Raw genomic sequence first — 17,267 nt, forward strand, 5'->3', positions numbered from 1 at the left:
AGATGAGAGAGAGGGGGTAGATGAGAGAGAGAGAGAGAGAGAGGGGAATAGATGAGAGAGAGAGAATAGATGAGAGAGAGAGGGGGAGAGGAATAGATGAGAGAGAGAGAGAGGGAATAGAGAGAGAGGAGAGAGAGAGAGAGAGAGGGGAGAGGAATAGATGAGAGAGAGAGAGGGGGGAGGGAATAGATGAGAGGGGGAATAGGAGAGAGAGAGAGAGAGAGAGAGAATAGATGAGAGAGAGGAGAGAGAGGGAATAGATGAGAGAGAGGGAGAGAGAGAATAGATGAGAGAGAGGGAGAGAGAGGGAATAGATGAGAGAGGAGAATAGATGAATAGGAGAGAGAGGGAATAGATGAGAGAGAGAGAGAGAGAGAATAGATGAGAGAGAGGGAGAGAGAGGGAATAGATGAGAGAGAGGGAGAGAGAGAGAATAGATGAGAGAGGGAGAGAGAGGGAATAGATGAGAGAGAGGGAGAGAGAGAGAATAGATGAGAGAGAGGGAGAGAGAGAGGGATAGAGAGGGAATAGATGAGAGAGAGGGAGAGAGAGAGAATAGATGAGAGAGGGAGAGAGAGGGAATAGATGAGAGAGAGGGAGAGGTAATAGATGAGAGAGAGAGAATAGATGAGAGAGGGAATAGATGAGAGAGAGGGAGAGGGAATAGATGAGAGAGAGAGAGAGAGGGAATAGATGAGAGAGAGGGAGAGAGAGGGAATAGATGAGAGCGAGGGAGAGGGAATAGATGAGAGAGGGAATAGATGAGAGAGAGGGAGAGAGAGGGAATAGATGAGAGAGAGGGAATAGATGAGAGAGAGAGAGGGAATAGATGAGAGAGAGGGAGAGAGGGGGAATAGATGAGAGAGAGGGAGAGAGAGAGAGAATAGATGAGAGAGAGGAGAGAGGGGGAATAGATGAGAGAGAGGGAGAGGGAATAGATGAGAGAGAATAGATGAGAGAGAGGGAGAGAGAGAGAATAGATGAGAGAGGGAATAGATGAGAGAGAGGGAGAGAGAGGGAATAGATGAGAGAGAGAGAGGGAATAGATGAGAGAGAGAGAGGGAATAGATGAGAGAGAGGGAGAGAGATAATAGATGAGAGACCAATACAGAAGGGACTTGGAACGAACGCCCTCTCTCTATATCACTCATCTGTCTCCCCTGTCCTCTCTCTGTCATCCCCGCAGACCTCTGACCTACCTGGGCTTGAAGATCTTTGCTCGGTTCGGGGTGTGTGAGTTCCTGAGCTGCAGTGAGGCTACGCTACGCTGCTGGCTGCAGGTCATAGAGGCTAATTACCACGCCTCCAACTCCTACCACAACTCCACCCACGCCGCTGACGTCCTCCACGCTACAGCCTACTTCCTACGCAAGGAGAAGGTCAAGGTAGGCCAAACACACACAGAGATCACGGGCCTGATGAAGACCTTTCGGTCACACCTGCAATATGCTATGGAAGCATACAACAGTGCACTGTACCTAGAGATTGGTTGAATGTGCACACGTAAACTACTTTCACAAGTGAAATGACTACTGACACCAGCTAGCTTGAATGTATCACCACAACATTATCAAGGCCTGACATCTCAGTGTGTTGACTGATGAGTTGATCTATGTAATTCCCTGCCATGTGTTTTCAACAGCGTGTAGAGTATCAGTTTGCTTTGCTTGGCAGGAGATGAATGTATGTCAGTGACCAGTGAGAGTTGGAGTGGGGATGTTTTTATTGTTTTCACATTGGACTCAGTCGATACGTGTTTTGCCTTGCGGGCAATGAGATCCTAATACATTGCCTTTCTTTTCTCCCCGCTTATCCCCTCCAATAAATATCTCATTTTCTTGTCATAAACTGAACATTTGCTAGTGATTATTATTATTAGTTGTGCTCGCATTGCGTGCATTTTTTTTTTTTAGGTATTATTCCTTTGTTGAGTATGAGGTTATGCTGAGAGAGACTTACAGTATTTATAGTTTATGCACGATCTCAGACATTTGGGCATGAGTAATCGAGCACTCAAACGGGCGTCAAAACGTGATCTTTAACCAGCGATCGAAATGTTTTCTTGGAGACAACGTTCGTTTGCGTTCCGACCGCTGCCTCTACACACGCGTGCTGAGTGCGCATAGAAGCTTCCATTAGGCCTACAGATGTAAATGTCTATAAAAGTGTATCCAACTGATGGGATACACAAGCTGCACTTCTTACTAAATGATGACACTTTTATCACAAATTCAAAATGGACTGGTTGATTGAAATAGGGAAATATGTGTTCTAACAACGACCGCTGCAGGTTTGGAATATTTGCTTCCCGTCTATTTTCCGGTTTAGGCTACTTTGCGAACTACTAGTGTCATTTAGAATTGGTTAGTTTAGGCTATAACCAGAGATAGCAGTATTTCTGTTACATGTATTTGAAATACGCATTTTTGATTTCTTCTGAGTATTTTGAATTTCACTGGGCTGAACTACACTTCAATGTATTTTCTGTTTTGTATGAACAATGAACAATTCCAAAGCATACTGAGTATATTCTAATGAGCTCCACCCCAAAACAAGGCCAATAATACCCAGTGTGCTTTGCAGTTCATTTTGATATGTTCATTTTCACATATACATTTACATTTTTTTATCCAGAGTGACTTGCCCAACTAAGGTAGATAAACAACATATCGTTGTCATAGCGAAAACAACTTTTTTTGTAACCGTTATTGAAAATGTTGTTGCAGTTCTGTATTTTGATTAAATACATGAATCTTTATGGTATTTTGTAATTGTATTTTGTCATTTTTGCCATCTCTGGCTATAACCCCCACCCCCTAAACATAGACATGAAAATATGCAAAAACATTGGTTTAATCAAGACAAAGAGCGTATTTTCATCAGAGTCATTAAGCATTGGCCTACTCACCAAACTGATACCATGGCTGAAATTAATCACCATGCAGTTTCCAATGTGGAATTGTGATTCCATTTTAGAAAATTCCAAAGAACATGCAGAATAAAATCAATTAAACGTCTGTACATAGAAGAAGCCGTTTTGGTTTGTAACCTGAAAATGTTTTCTTTTAACTCACCAAATTCAGCCCCGTTTCAAATGATCACTCTTTGAAAATAACTGTTCCAGACACGAGATGCGCATCACTTCGCACTGCATTAAAATAGTTGTGTCTTAACTGGTATAAGGGCTCGGGAAATAGGAACGTCTTGTCTGCTAAATGAACAAAACAGTGCTATGCCATTGCACAGCCTTCTACAAGCAAGCTTTTTGGAGATTGTGTTCCACAATATAATCCGTTTATGTTACTTTTTATTTTTATTTAACCAGGCAAGTCAGTTAAAGAACAAATTCTTATTTTCAATGACAGCCTAGGAACAGTGGGTTAACTGCCTTGTTCAGAGGAACAGTGGGTTAACTGGTCTAGGAACAGTTAACTGGTCTAGGAACAGTGGGTTAACTGCCTTGTTCAGGGGCAGAACGACAGATTTCTACCTTGTCAGCTCATTCAATCTAGCAACCTTTCAGTTACTGGCCCAACGCTCTAACCACTAGGCTACCTGCCATTTGCAATAAATTCATCTTAAATGGCACTTGTTTTTTTATTGACTGAATATATATACAGGGACATTTTGCATTTAGTATTTGTTATCTGTAATGGTTATGATCAATTATGCATTGTTGCGCACTGTTGGCATATACAGTGCCTTCAGAAAGTACTCAGACCCCTTGACTTTTTCCACATTCTTGTTACATTACAGTCTTATTCTAAAATTAATTAAATAAAACATTTTCCTCATCAATCTACACACAATACCCCATAATGACAAATTTAAAACAGGTTTTTAGAAATGTTTGCAAATAGAAAAAGTAATTATTCAGATCCTTTGCTATGAGACTCGAAATTGAGCTCAGGTCCATCCTGTTTCCATTGATCATCCTTGAGATGTGGTAAATTCAATTGATTAGACATGATTTGGAAAGGCACACACCTGTCTATATAAGGTCCCACAGTTGACAGTGCATGTCAGAGCAAAAACCAAGCCATGTGGTCGAAGGAATTGTCCGTAGATCTCCGAGACAGGACTGTGTCGAGGCACAGATCTGAGGAAGGACACCAAAACATTTCTGCAGCATTGAAGGTCCCCAAGAACACCGTGGTTTCCATCATTCTTAAATGGAAAAGTTTGGAACCACCAAGACTCTTCCTAGAGTTGGACGCCCGGCCAAACTGAGCAATCGGGGGAGAAGGGCCTTGGTCAGGGAAGTGGCCAAGAACCCAATGGTCACTCTGACAGAGCTCCAGTGTTCCTCTGTGGAGATGGTAGAATCTTCCAGAAGGACAACCATCTCTGTAGTACTCCACCAATCAGGCCTTTATGGTAAAGTGGCCAGATGGAAGCCACTTCTCAGTAAAAGGCACGTGACAGCCCACTTGGAGTTTGCTAAAAGATTCTCTGGTTTGATGAAACCAAGATCGAACTCTTTGGCATGAATGCCAAGCGTCATATCTGGAGGAAACCTGGCACAATTCCTATGGTGAAGCATGGTGGTGGCAGCATCATGCTGTGGGGAAAGATAAACGGAGAGAGAGAGATCATTGATGAAAACCTGCTCGAGAGCGCTCAGGACCTCAGACTGGGGTGAAGGTTCAACTTCCAACAGGACAACGACCCTAAGCACATAGCTAAGACAACGTAGGAGTGGTCCCTGAATGTCCTTGAGTTGCCCAGCCAGAGCCCGGATTTGAACCTGATCGAACATCTCTGGAGAGACCTGAAAATAGCTGTGCAGCGACGCTCCCCATCCAACCTGACAGAGCTTGAGAGGATCTGCCGAGAAGAATAGGAGAAACTCCCCAAATACAGCTGTGCCAAGCTTGTAGTGTCATACCCAAGAAGACTTGAGGATGTAATTGCTTCTTTTTTTCCAAGTACTCAAGTACTCAAAAAAAAATCTGTCGAAAAATGTCACATTTCTATTCCTTGTAGTTAAGTACCATTACTTCCTGGTTGTATCCTTTTCTCAGGGCAGTCTAGACCAATTGGATGAGGTGGCTGCATTGATCGCGGCGACGGTCCATGACGTGGACCACCCGGGGAGGACCAACAGCTTCCTGTGCAATGCAGGAAGTGAGCTGGCCATCCTGTACAATGACACGGCTGTGTTAGAGAGTCACCACGCGGCCCTCGCCTTCCAACTCACCGTCAGGGACAGCAAGAGCAACATCTTCAAGAACATCGACAGGTACAGTCACACGGAGTTTAGAGCAACATCTTCAAGAACATCAATAGCCTAGCCCAATCCCATATCTGTTTGTGCTGTCTTCCATACCTTTGTGCTGTCTTGCCAACTCCTATGGTCAATGTCATGTCAATGACCATAAGAGTTGGCAAGACAGCACAAACAGATCTGGGACCAGGCTAGAGTCACATAGAGTTTAGGAAAGTAAAAGGTGGTTTCCACCTGAAGCCTAAAGTGTTTCCACAGTAGAATTCCAAACCAGAGGCCATGTCCTTGTCAGAAGAATGAATTGACATGCCTCTTCCTCTATGCCATAAGAGGGATCACGTAACCACTGGCGACAGATATGGACCCTGGAACAAATCATGTGATGTGATTCACTTCTAGATGTGTATGAACCCAGAACTTATTGGAAAACATTGAGGACAGTTGATTATCCTGATCCTGTAACCCCCCCTCTCTGTGTGTGTGTTTATATTAGGACTCAGTTCCGGACATTGAGGCAGGCCATCATTGACATGGTGCTGGCTACAGAGATGACCCGCCATTTTGAACACGTCAACAAGTTTGCCAACAGCATCAACAAACCAATGGCTGCCATCGAGGAGTCCAGCTCAAACGTAAGACACACACCCTTCTCTGTGTATGTGTGTGTTTGTGTGTGTGTGTGTGTTAGCGTCCGTGTGCAGTTTATTATTACATAATAAAGTCATTAACATCTGCTCATTGTGGTGTGGGAATGGAAAATACTAATATATATACGTATAAACTCAGCAAAAAAATAAACGTCCTCTCGCTGTCAACTGCATTTATTTTCAGCCAACCAAGTCCATGTGTAAATATTTGTATGAACATAACAAGATTCAACAACTGAGACATAAACTGAACAAGTTCCACAGACATGCGACTAACAGAAATGGAATAATGTGTCCCTGAACAAAGGGGGTGTCAAAATAAATCAAAAGTAACAGTCAGTATCTGGTGTGGCCACCAGCTGCATTAAGTACTGCAGTGCATCTCCTCCTCATGGACTGTACCAGATTTGCCAGTTCTTGCTGTGAGATGTTACCCCACTCTTCCACCAAGGCACCTGCAAGTTTCTGGACATTTCTGGGGGGAATGGCCCTAGCCCTCACCCTCTGATCCAACAGGTCCCAGACGTACTCAATGGGATTGAGATCCGGACTCTTCGCTGGCCATGGCAGAACACTGACATTCCTGTCTTGCAGGAAATCACACACAGAACGAGCAGTATGGCTGGTGGCATTGTCATGCTGGAGGGTCATGTCAGGATGAACCTGCAGGAAGGGTACCACATGAGGGAGGAGGATGTCTTCCCTGTAAAGCACAGCGTTGAGATTGCCTGCAATGACAACAATGTATTGTGAGATTTTGAGTGAAAACCTCCTTCCATCAGCAAGGGCATTGAAGATGAAATGTGGCTGGGTCTTTCAGCATGACAATGATCCCAAACACACCGCCCGTGTAATGAAGGAGTGGCTTCGTAAGAAGAATTTCAAGGTCCTGGAGTGGCCTAGCCAGTCTCCAGATCTCAGCCCCATAGAAAATCTTTGGAGGGAGTTGAAAGTCTGTGTTGCCCAGCAACAGCCCCAAAACATCACTGCTCTAGAGGAGATCTGCATGGAGGAATGGGCCAAAATACCAGCAACAATGTGTGACAACCTTGTGAAGACTTACATAAAATGTTTGACTTCTGTCATTGCCAACAAAGGGTATATAACAAAGTATTGAGATGAACTTTTGTTATTGACCAAATACTTATTTTCCACCATAATTTGCAAATAAGTTCATTAAAAATCCTACAATGTGATTTTCTGGAATGGTTTTCTCTCATTTTGTCGTGTACCTATGATGAAAATTACAGGCCTCTCTCATCTTTTTAAGTGGGAGAACTTGCACAATTGGTGGCTGACTAAATACTTTTTTTCCCCCACTGTATGTATGTATGTATGTATGTATGTATGTATGTATGTATGTATGTATGTATGTATGTATGTTTAGGAAATTATATATATATATATATATACACTACCATTAAAAAGTTGTGTCACTTAGAAATGTCCTTGTTTTCCATGAAAACATACATGAAAACAGTTGCAAAATGAATAAGAAATATAGTCAAGACTTATAGATAAATGATTTTTAATTTAAATAATAATTGTGTCCTTCAAACTTTGCTTTTTTTCAAAGAATCCTCAATTTGCATCAATTACAGCTTTGCAGACCTTTGGCATTCTAGTTGTTTATTTGGTAATCTGAAGAGATTTCACCCCATGCTTCCTGAAGCACCTTCCACAAGTTGGATAGGGTTGAGCTCAATAGGGTTGAGATCCGGTGACTGTGCTGGCCACTCCATTATAGACAGAACACCAGCTGACTGCTTCTTCCCTAAATAGTTATTGCATAGTTTGGAGCTCTGCTTTGGGTCATTGTCCTGTTGTAGGAGGAAATTGGCTCAAGTTAAGCACTGTCCACATGGAGTGATAGCCTTCCTTCTTCAAGATCCCTTTTACCCTGTACAAATCTCTCACTTTACCACCACCAAAGCACCCCCAGACCATCACATTGCCTCCACCATGCTTGACAGATGGCGTCAAGCACTCCTTTCATTTTGTCTGCGTCTCACAAATGTTCTTCTTTGTGATCCGAACACCTCAAACTTTTTTTCCAATTTTCCTCTGTCCAGTGTCTGTGTTCTTTTGCCCATCTTAATCTTTTCTTTTTATTGGCCAGTCTGAGATATGGCCTTTTCTTTGTAACTCTGCCTAGAAGGCCATAATCCAGGAGTCGCCTCTTCACTGCTGACGTTGAGACGGGTGTTTTATTTAATGAAGCTGCCAGTTGAGGACTTGTGAGGCATCTGTTTCTCAAACTAGACATTTTAATGTTCTTGTCCTCTTGCTCAGTTGTGCACCGGGGCCTCCCACTCCTCTTTCTATTCTGGTTAGAGCCAGTTTGCGCTGTTCTGTGAAGGGAGTACACAGCGTTGTACAAGATCTTCAGTTTCTTGGCAATTTCTCATATGGAATAGCCTTCATTTCTCAGAACAAGAATAGACTGACGAGCTTCAGAAGAAAGTTATTTGTTTCTGGCCATTTTGAGCCTGTAATCGAACCCACAAATGCTGATGTTCCAGATACTCAACTAGTCTAAAGAAGGCCAGTTTTATTGCTTCTTTAATCAGGACAACAGTTTTCAGCTGTGCTAACATAATTGCAAAAGGGTTTTCTAATGATCAATTAGCCTTTAAAATGATAAACTTGGTTAAGCTAACACAACATGCCAATGGAACACAGGAGTGATGGTTGCTGATAATGGGCCTATGTAGATATTCCATAGAAAATCAGCCGTTTCCAGCTACATAGTTATTTACAACATTAACAATGTCTACACTGTATTTCTGATCAATCTGATGTTATTTTAATGGACCAAAAAATTTGCTTTTCTTTCAAAAACAAGGACATTTCTAAGTGACCCCAAACTTTTGAACGGTAGTGTATATATCATAAGCATTAAGGAGAGAATGGGAATAACAGGCTAAGTATTTTGACATTTATCAATGAACTGTTCTAGTGGAAAATAGTTGTATTCAGAGCATGTGACTCCAGTTTGAAGCCCTATCTGATATTAGTAACCATGGCCCTTGTGGGCAAGCAGCGTGTCTAGCCTGATTCCATCTCAGCTCTACCACTTACTTAAAATATAATATCACAAAGCAACAAAATCCTTTGTGAGTTGTGCAACTTCAAGGCTCAGGCCATTGTTATGTATAACTATATACACTAAGTGTACAAAACATTAAGAAGGCCCCCCTCCTCCCTTTTGCCCTCAGAACATCCTCAATTCGTCGGGGCATGGACTCTACAAGGTGTCGAAAGCGTTCCACGGGGATGCTGGCCCATGTTGACTCCAATGCTTCCCACTGTTGTGTCAAGTTGGCTGGATGTCCTTTGGGTGGTGGAACATTCTTGACGCACACGGCAAACTGTTGAGCGTGAAAACCCCAGCAGCTTTGCAGTTCTTGACACACTCAAACCGGTGTGCCTGGCACCTACTACCATACCCCGTTCAAAGGCACTTCAATCTTTAGTCTTGCCCATTTACCCTCTGAATGGCACACATACACCATCTATGTCTCACTTGTCTAAAGGCTTAAAAATCCTTGTTTAGCCCGTCTCCGCCCCTTCATCTACACTAACTGAAGTGGATTTAACAGGTGACATCGATAGGGGATCATAGCTTTCACCCGGATTCACCTGATCAGTCTATGTCATGGAAAGAGCAGGTGTTCCTAAGGTTTTGTACAATCAGTGGACATTCACACACACAGCCAGTTCCACATAAATGGACCCATGAGCACCACCGTGTGAAGTTCATAGGAGCCTATCCAATGTAGTGTCAAATGAAAGATAAGCATCCATATGTGTGTGTCTGCGTGTGTGTTTGTGTCTCTGACCCTGTCTGTGTGCGTTTCTGACCTTGTCTGTGTGTGTTTCTCTGTAACAAGAGTGAAGGCAGTGACAGCGAGGGCCCAGCCAGTATCAGGAACAGCCCAGAGAACCGGCTGCTGATCAAGAGGATGATGATAAAATGTGCTGACGTGGCCAACCCCTGCAGACCCCTGGAGCTCTGCATAGAATGGGCCGGACGCATCTCAGAGGAGTACTTCGCACAGGTGAGTGGGCAGTGTGTGTATAAAAAAGTGTACAAAAAGATTTTCTATTCAAAATGGTTTTGGAGGCAGGTCGTAGTACTCCTAACCAAAACTTCAGCTAAAATCAGCTGTGTTCAGAGTGGTTTTAACCCGGCTCAAAACTCTAAGAAAGGCGGGAGAGGGTGTCATAGTATGTCATTAGCAGGTTTGACCTTTCTCCTGCTGTAGGACAGTGTCTGCAGCTGGCAATCCTGACCTTAACAACTGTCTACTTAGCTATCTGTGTGCACCAATAGATCTGTTCCCGACCTTTTCTCCCTTTCTCTTTCTGCCTCTATCACTGTCTGTCTGTCTGGTGGTATACAGTACAGTGTGGGAAATGCATTTGTGTTGTCCCATACATATATCTTTTTTTGTAATATATTTTCAATAAAAAACTTAGGATACTTGTATTTTTATACTTATTTTTTTATACATTCAACATGTATTACAGAATGTATTTAAAATGTATATATAATCGTATATAAAATGTTTTTCACAATATATGTTAAATGCTTTGGAAAATCGAATGATTCTTTTTACAAGTATTTATTGATATATTTTTAAATGTAATTGGAAATGTTTTGTTAAATATATTCCAACATGCATTTAAATGTATTTGTAAGAGATATATTTTTTTATTTAAATGTATGGCAAATAGCTCAAGACCCAAATGTGAAATGTATTGTCCTCAAATGACCCAAACTAAGAAGAAATAGTGCGTCATTATAAATGTTTTACTCATAACTGACGATCCACTGTTCACATGCTCAGGGCTCACTTTGGGTCCCCAAACTATAGTTTAACAAACCCTGTTCTAATAGGCTGCGGCCGCTACAATATATTTTGTCAAAATGCATTTGTATTGTATTTAAAGCATACCAAAAGCATACTAAAAACACTAACGTGCATTTAAATGACTACGGAAATGACAACAAACATGATACATGATCAATCATGTAAGTGACTCCACGTCTTTCATTGTCCATATGACAGATCAACAAACAAACTTTGGGAGAGTGGTCCAACCAACGTCCAATGAGCAGAACACTATATATGTATTGGGTCATTCCACAAAATGAGGGTGTTAAGTGGAAATTGAGCGCAATATGTCATATGAAATGAAATGCCCTTTAACATAGACCACATGGAGAATTCATTAACTCTGATTGTCATTATGAAAAAAAAAAGACTTGACTTTGTGACTTCTAGGGAAGATTTTAACCCACTAATCCCCCCCCCCCCCACTAATCCACTCCCAAGTGTTCGCCATCATTGTAAAGACCAAGTTATTTTGTTGCTTTGACCAAGTTATTTACGAAGATGATTATTTATTTCATGGTGATTAGTGATTCATTTCTGTCTGTCCCTCATTGTCCACCCTGTTACCCCTAGATAGACAAGCTAGGAACGCTTTACCAACCGAAATATGTGTGTGAATCTTACATTAAATTGCCCCTCCCTGTTGCACACAACAGCTTCCATTCCCTGTCACAAGGGGATTCATGGCTGATTTAACTAGTAATTACCAGTTGGAGGACCGTTCAAGTGGATTTTTCCCAGATGTGGCAAATTCACTTGGTTATTTACTCAACATAACACCGCTAGCCATCCACTCTAGAGACATATAATACCACTCATTGGAAGCACAGGTCCTAGACCTACATTTGGACATATTCCGGAGCGTTGTAGGATGTGTAGTTTTTGTTTAAATAAGAACAGGAATAATAAAAACAGCCCAGTGCCCGACCGTGGGCAGTGGATTTGTTTCATTATTTAATTCAGCAGAAGAGAGGCACTTACTTTTTTGAGAACTTGTGCTCTTCATGACAGAATGTAACATTTTTGTCAAATCCTTAGTTTGACATTTTTTACTCACCATCACAATTTAAATGATATCACAGTTTTGGCTTGGTGGTCCCGCAAAAAACAATCTCCGTCAATCAATATGTAAAGTTTGTTCATTTAAGGAGCCAAATTAGGAAACACTTTGGCCACGCTGTAGACTAGATGCCATGCCTTTCTGGAACATTGTCAGGTATTACATCCATTTTTAGCAAATGTATCCACAAGTATTTGGAAAAATACATCCGTATGTGGTGCGACTGTGTACATATCTCTTTTATACTGCAGTATATGTGTGTGGGTGTTAACCTGTGTGTGAATCTATCCTTATATTTCAGACTGATGAGGAGAAGAGACAGGGTCTACCGGTGGTCATGCCTGTCTTTGACAGGAACACCTGTAGTATCCCTAAGTCTCAGATCTCCTTCATAGACTACTTCATCACAGACATGTTTGACGCTTGGGATGGTAAGAACACACACACGCGCGCACACACACACACACACACACACACAAACACAGGACCCACAGGGAGGGGGGAGGAAATATGGAATAGAACTTTCCCATGCCTTCCCTCCTCTCTTCTATTCCCTCCATCCCTGTAAAAGAGGTAGAGTCTTCCTTCTTACGTCACAGTGGAGCACAGTAGGCCAGAGGAAGGAGAGAGGGAGGGGTCAAAAGAGGATAGTATACAGTTATTCCCCATTTCACCGTTCCCTCTGACGTTGGGGTGTTGCTGGAGGTCACCCCCTCCACCAGAGAAGAGAACACGTGTTTAAATTCAATAAAACTGCTGATGTCACGGAAAAGTTCCTAGAGGCCACTGGGACTAGGGGGGTATCCGGGGGCCGGAGGGGTTAAGTCAAAACGCAGTGAAGCAGGACCTACTGTAGACACACTCACTAGCACAGACACACACACATACACACAAGTACACATAAAGTGCACACATTCACACACGCAGAAGCACAAAGGCTGCGTTTAGACAGGCAGCCCAATTCGGATCTTTGGCCAATCAGATCAGCTGTGAAAAAGATCTGTTGTAAAAAGACCTGACGTGATTGGTCAAACGACCAATTAGTGGGAAAAATATCAGAATTGGACTTGCCTGTTCTAAACGCAGCCTTTGTGCTTCAGTTTTGTGACACACACACACACACACACACAATCATATCGCACATATGCACTCACACAGCAGGTTTTAATGAATCAGGGTCAGACCTGGGCTATTGCCGGGTGGTTGCCAGGTCAGGTTCATGCAGAGGGGTAACAAATGAGTCGGAAACTAGGAAGTAAACAACAGACACACACGCTGCCTGAGACCCAGTCGCACCAGCTGTCATTTCCGCTGGCGCATGTGTTTGTGTGCGTTAACCTCAAACTCTCCTCTGTCCCCCCCCCCCCCAGCCTTCGCCAGTCTACCTGGCCTCATGGAGCACCTGTCGGAGAACTACAAATACTGGAAGGGTCTGGACGACATAAAGTGCAAGAGCCTGCGGCCGGCCCCTCCTCCGTGACCCCTCCATCCCTCCCTCTCTCTCCCCTTATCCCTCCATCCCTCCCTCTCATTGGGCTGAGGGAGACAGCGAATGTAGCCTGGCGCTGGTATTAAGCCCATCCCACGATGATTCTACCCAGCTCCACACACAATGGACTGTAGACCTCAAGAGTCTGTAGACCTCGGAGTCTGCAGCTTGGAGCCCTCAGAAGAGACCAGGGGACTGACATACCGGCTGACAAATTACACCCCAACTCCCCATATAGTGCTCTCCTTCTGTGCAGACATCTTTCCCATCCCTAGTTATCGGATGTTACTTCAAACTGATTTCAAACAGAATCATTACGATGCCCCATGGCAAATTTAGCATGGGGGGGGGCCTCTGGTCATAAGTAGTGCACTACATAGCGAATAGGGGGACATTTGAGAATTGCCCACTGAGACTCTCCAGCCTCTTACGACCCATCTGTGGTTCCTCTTGGGCCCCTAATGTGACTCTACAGCCCTCCTGACAATCTATCCCAACCAACCGCACTTTAGCAGCTCAAAAAAACGTGTCACTTTCTCACATCTTTTATTTTTTTCCCTGTGATGTTGTCTGTGTTCTATATCCGTTTCTTTTATCTCAGGCAAGTGTCTGCTGTTGTTTGTCGTACCTCTGATTTCTGTCCGTCCTTGCTTAGTCCCTACGGTAGTGTGTGGTGATGTGGGTACCAAAGGTTTGCTGACACATGAACTGCTTCTACTGTACCAGGAATAAAAGAGGAGAGAGCACAGAACTAAAGTATGTAGAGAGAAACCTGTTCCCTGAATCACACACACACACACACACACACAGCCAACTTATAAAACTGTAACTTAGCTCTCCTTGTTCTCTCTCCAGATGGAAGTATTAGGTAATATTGAGCTCTGATAAGCCCAGTTAGGCGGAGTAAAACAGAGGTGTGTGTGTGTGTGTGTGTGTGTGTGTGTGTGTGTGTGTGTGTGTGTGTGTGTGTGTGTGTGTGTGTGTGTATATGTGTGTGTGTATATGTGTGTATGTGTGTGTGTGTGTGTGTGTGTGTGTGTGCGTGTGTGTATTTGGCAGCAGACCCAGAGCAGTCAGCGGTCTGTGTTCGCTCCATACCTGGGAGGTTTACAGAGCAGAGTCCAGCTGAACTGACTGCTGTAATATCTCTCTCTACGGGGGAAAACCAGAGCTTTGCTCAGAGAGCCAGGCCTCACGGGCAGCTCGCCCACCACCATGCTCCCCCCCTGGGGCTAGAACCAGCCCTCACTCTGCCCCCTCTGGAACTCAGCTCCAGACATGGCTCTTAAAAGAGAACACTGGGGCTTAGTGGGAACAGCATTAGAACAGTATTCTAACTCTATTAGCAACAAGTGGGGGGAAAAAACAGCAGTATATATTAAGTACAGTTGATCTTTACAACTTAGAAGCCACAGCAGTGAATTATCTGAGCGACAGTAAGGCTAGTGTACTGTTTTATGACAGCTTGTATTGAAGCTAGTCCTAATTCATTACTTTAAATGGGTCATAAAGCTCCAGTGAAACAGTACATTCATTTAAACATCAAAGGCACATTGAAGTGGACACATACTGTAGCTAATTGCAATCTCCAAATACGAAGGGAACTAATTAGGATTGGCTAAGCAAAAGGCTATTCCAAAGCACAACTCTGTGATTTCTAACATTTCAGTTGTTCTGTGGTGTACAGTGCAATAGTAGGAGTGCGTTTCATTTTCCAACTGCTTTTTGTCCCTCCTGCCTCCCAGTAATGTGTTGCTGGTCCGTTGTGAAGTAGCATGGTAGTGTGGTCTGAGCAGAGAGCCGCCTCACAAGAGCCTGATGAAACCACCATGGGACAGACAGCATGAAATACTCGGCTGGTCCTGGCTCGAATTACACCCTATTCCCTATGTAGTGCCCTACTTTTGGGACAGATATTTATGTGGTGGAAGACTGGCACACGTAGCTCTTGGGGCTTAAACAGTTGCATCTTAAATACACTCGATTGCCTATATAGTGCACTGTGTTTCACTACTCTTATCAAAAGTAGTGCACTATCAAGGGTATATGGGGTTATTTTAGATTGACCCTGTCTTTGGATCCTCTCTGGGAAAATAGCACTTTCCGCTCCCAGCACACTCTACTGCTACTTGGTTCGGTTTGGTTCAGTTTTCAACTCAGGCTAGACTGCTATTAAAATATGATTTCAAATGTCACTATCATTAAACATGCTGTCCATCCATTTCGTTCTCTTGTCATCTAGAATCACATTACTGTGTAGTTGTCTCCCTCCAGTGGTTGGCAGTGGGGAATGCAGTTTCAGTTCATTTCCTTGCGCAACAGCAGCTGCCATACAAGGCAGGGTCAGAAGTGCTGTGAATGGGTGATACGCTTTGAGTTTAAAGTAGGTGTTTGCGTGTGCGTGCATGTGTGTAAATTCAACCAACAAAATCAAAACTGGTGTACGTATTTAACCAAAGGCACAGGGATCTTCTTTAAGGTGCCTTACTTTGACCCTCTCCTCTAAAACAGGGTTCAGGCTTCAAATGGTTTGTTTGTCTTCATGTGGTTCGTTTGTGTTCGCGAGCAGCTGAACAAAGACACCGGACTAAGCCATAGAGTACTTAACCTTACTATTTTAACCTGTATTTATTGTTCCAAATGGCACCATATTCCCTATGTAGTGATAAAGAAGAAGTGTGCTATGTGGGCATAGGGTGTCATTTGATACTGGTGAATACTACAAGTATTATGGAGAGAAACTTGTGTTTGATAATGACTGTGTGCTAGTTTCAGAACATGGTAAGACAAACGCCTTAACTCACTCAGTCAAGGCTATGCTAGTTTCACTGCTATAGGACACTGTAAACAACCCACTATCTAGTCTCCCATGGACTGTTTTCTATTGAGCCTGATCTATTTTCAATTAATTATTGTTTCTGTTTGTTGTCAAGCGAGTTTTGGTCAGATCTGATGTCACAACCACATGCTTGTCATCCTTTCCTTTCTTTGAACTCTCAAAAGACGAACAGTTTCTGCTGTGAGAGCAGGGCGTGGCATCTACTGTGATGTCATTTTAACCCGGCTCTGTCATTGGTCAGAGACTCTGTGTGTATGGAGAACGTGCCAATCCCTTTATTTTCTATTGTTTCCAAGCAGAACAACCAACAGATATTCTGCAAGCATTCATGTATATAAGCTTTATTTTGTGGTTATTGGCTGTGAAAAGGCAAACGTAAAATACTGTAGAAATGTTTTATGTATTTTTGAAGGACTTGATGGTTTAGTTGTGTATCAACCCACCGGGCAGAAACTAGTTGCATCAACGTTGTTTCCACATCATCAGATAGATTTGAAAAAAATATGATGTTGAATCAACCGTGGAAAACTGATTGGATTTGCAAAAAGTCATCAACGTAAGGGAATTATATTCGGGTTTTTTAAAAACTTTTTTTTAACCTAAATTCAATGACATGATGACATTAAAAAAAATATATATATATATATTATTACGTTGAATTCACTACAGTTGACGTCACAATCAAAGTGTAAATCCAAACTAGATGTTGAAATGACAACTGTGCCCAATGAGAAGCTATTCTGCTTGGATCCTGGAAGGGGTTGGGTAGATATAATATCTTTTTTTTTTGGGCCTGTGTCAAAGGATGTCTTCTTTTGTTGTTGATTGTCGACACTTATTTTAAAATGTATATGTGAGAAACAATAAAAGTATTTTAAAAAATACAGTTGTTTCTTTAATTTGTGACATTCATTTGAGGCTTTAAAAAACAAGCCAGAGAGGGTTTGCAAGTTGTTCAAATAACCATACAGACATTTGGCAAATAAATGTGGCCAACTTGACGATGTAGGCTTTGAGGACATCAGATTAAACAAGCACATCAAATTCAAATTGGAGACTTGGAATGCACACAATTTCAGTTGTAAAATCACTGAGCCAACAAAC

General features: G+C 42.7%; 1 protein-coding gene across 2 annotated transcripts in view; it reads left to right on the plus strand.

Moving 5' to 3' along the window:
- The window catches only part of LOC115147172 (high affinity cAMP-specific and IBMX-insensitive 3',5'-cyclic phosphodiesterase 8B), a 95,320-nt gene extending 78,285 nt beyond the window's left edge, over positions 1 to 17,035 (plus strand). For both annotated transcript variants that reach the window (XM_029689238.2, XM_029689239.2), the window contains exons 17-22: positions 1,187 to 1,385; positions 5,025 to 5,242; positions 5,721 to 5,859; positions 9,768 to 9,935; positions 12,137 to 12,266; positions 13,206 to 17,035. In XM_029689238.2, coding sequence (XP_029545098.2) covers positions 1,187 to 1,385; positions 5,025 to 5,242; positions 5,721 to 5,859; positions 9,768 to 9,935; positions 12,137 to 12,266; positions 13,206 to 13,315 — 964 coding nt within the window. In that variant the 3' untranslated portion in view covers positions 13,316 to 17,035. The remainder of the gene's footprint in view (positions 1 to 1,186; positions 1,386 to 5,024; positions 5,243 to 5,720; positions 5,860 to 9,767; positions 9,936 to 12,136; positions 12,267 to 13,205) is intronic.
- The last annotated feature ends 232 nt before the right edge of the window (positions 17,036 to 17,267 follow it).

Source organism: Oncorhynchus nerka, linkage group LG19 (genome assembly GCF_034236695.1).
Source record: "Oncorhynchus nerka isolate Pitt River linkage group LG19, Oner_Uvic_2.0, whole genome shotgun sequence".
Taxonomy (NCBI): Eukaryota; Metazoa; Chordata; class Actinopteri; order Salmoniformes; family Salmonidae; genus Oncorhynchus; species Oncorhynchus nerka.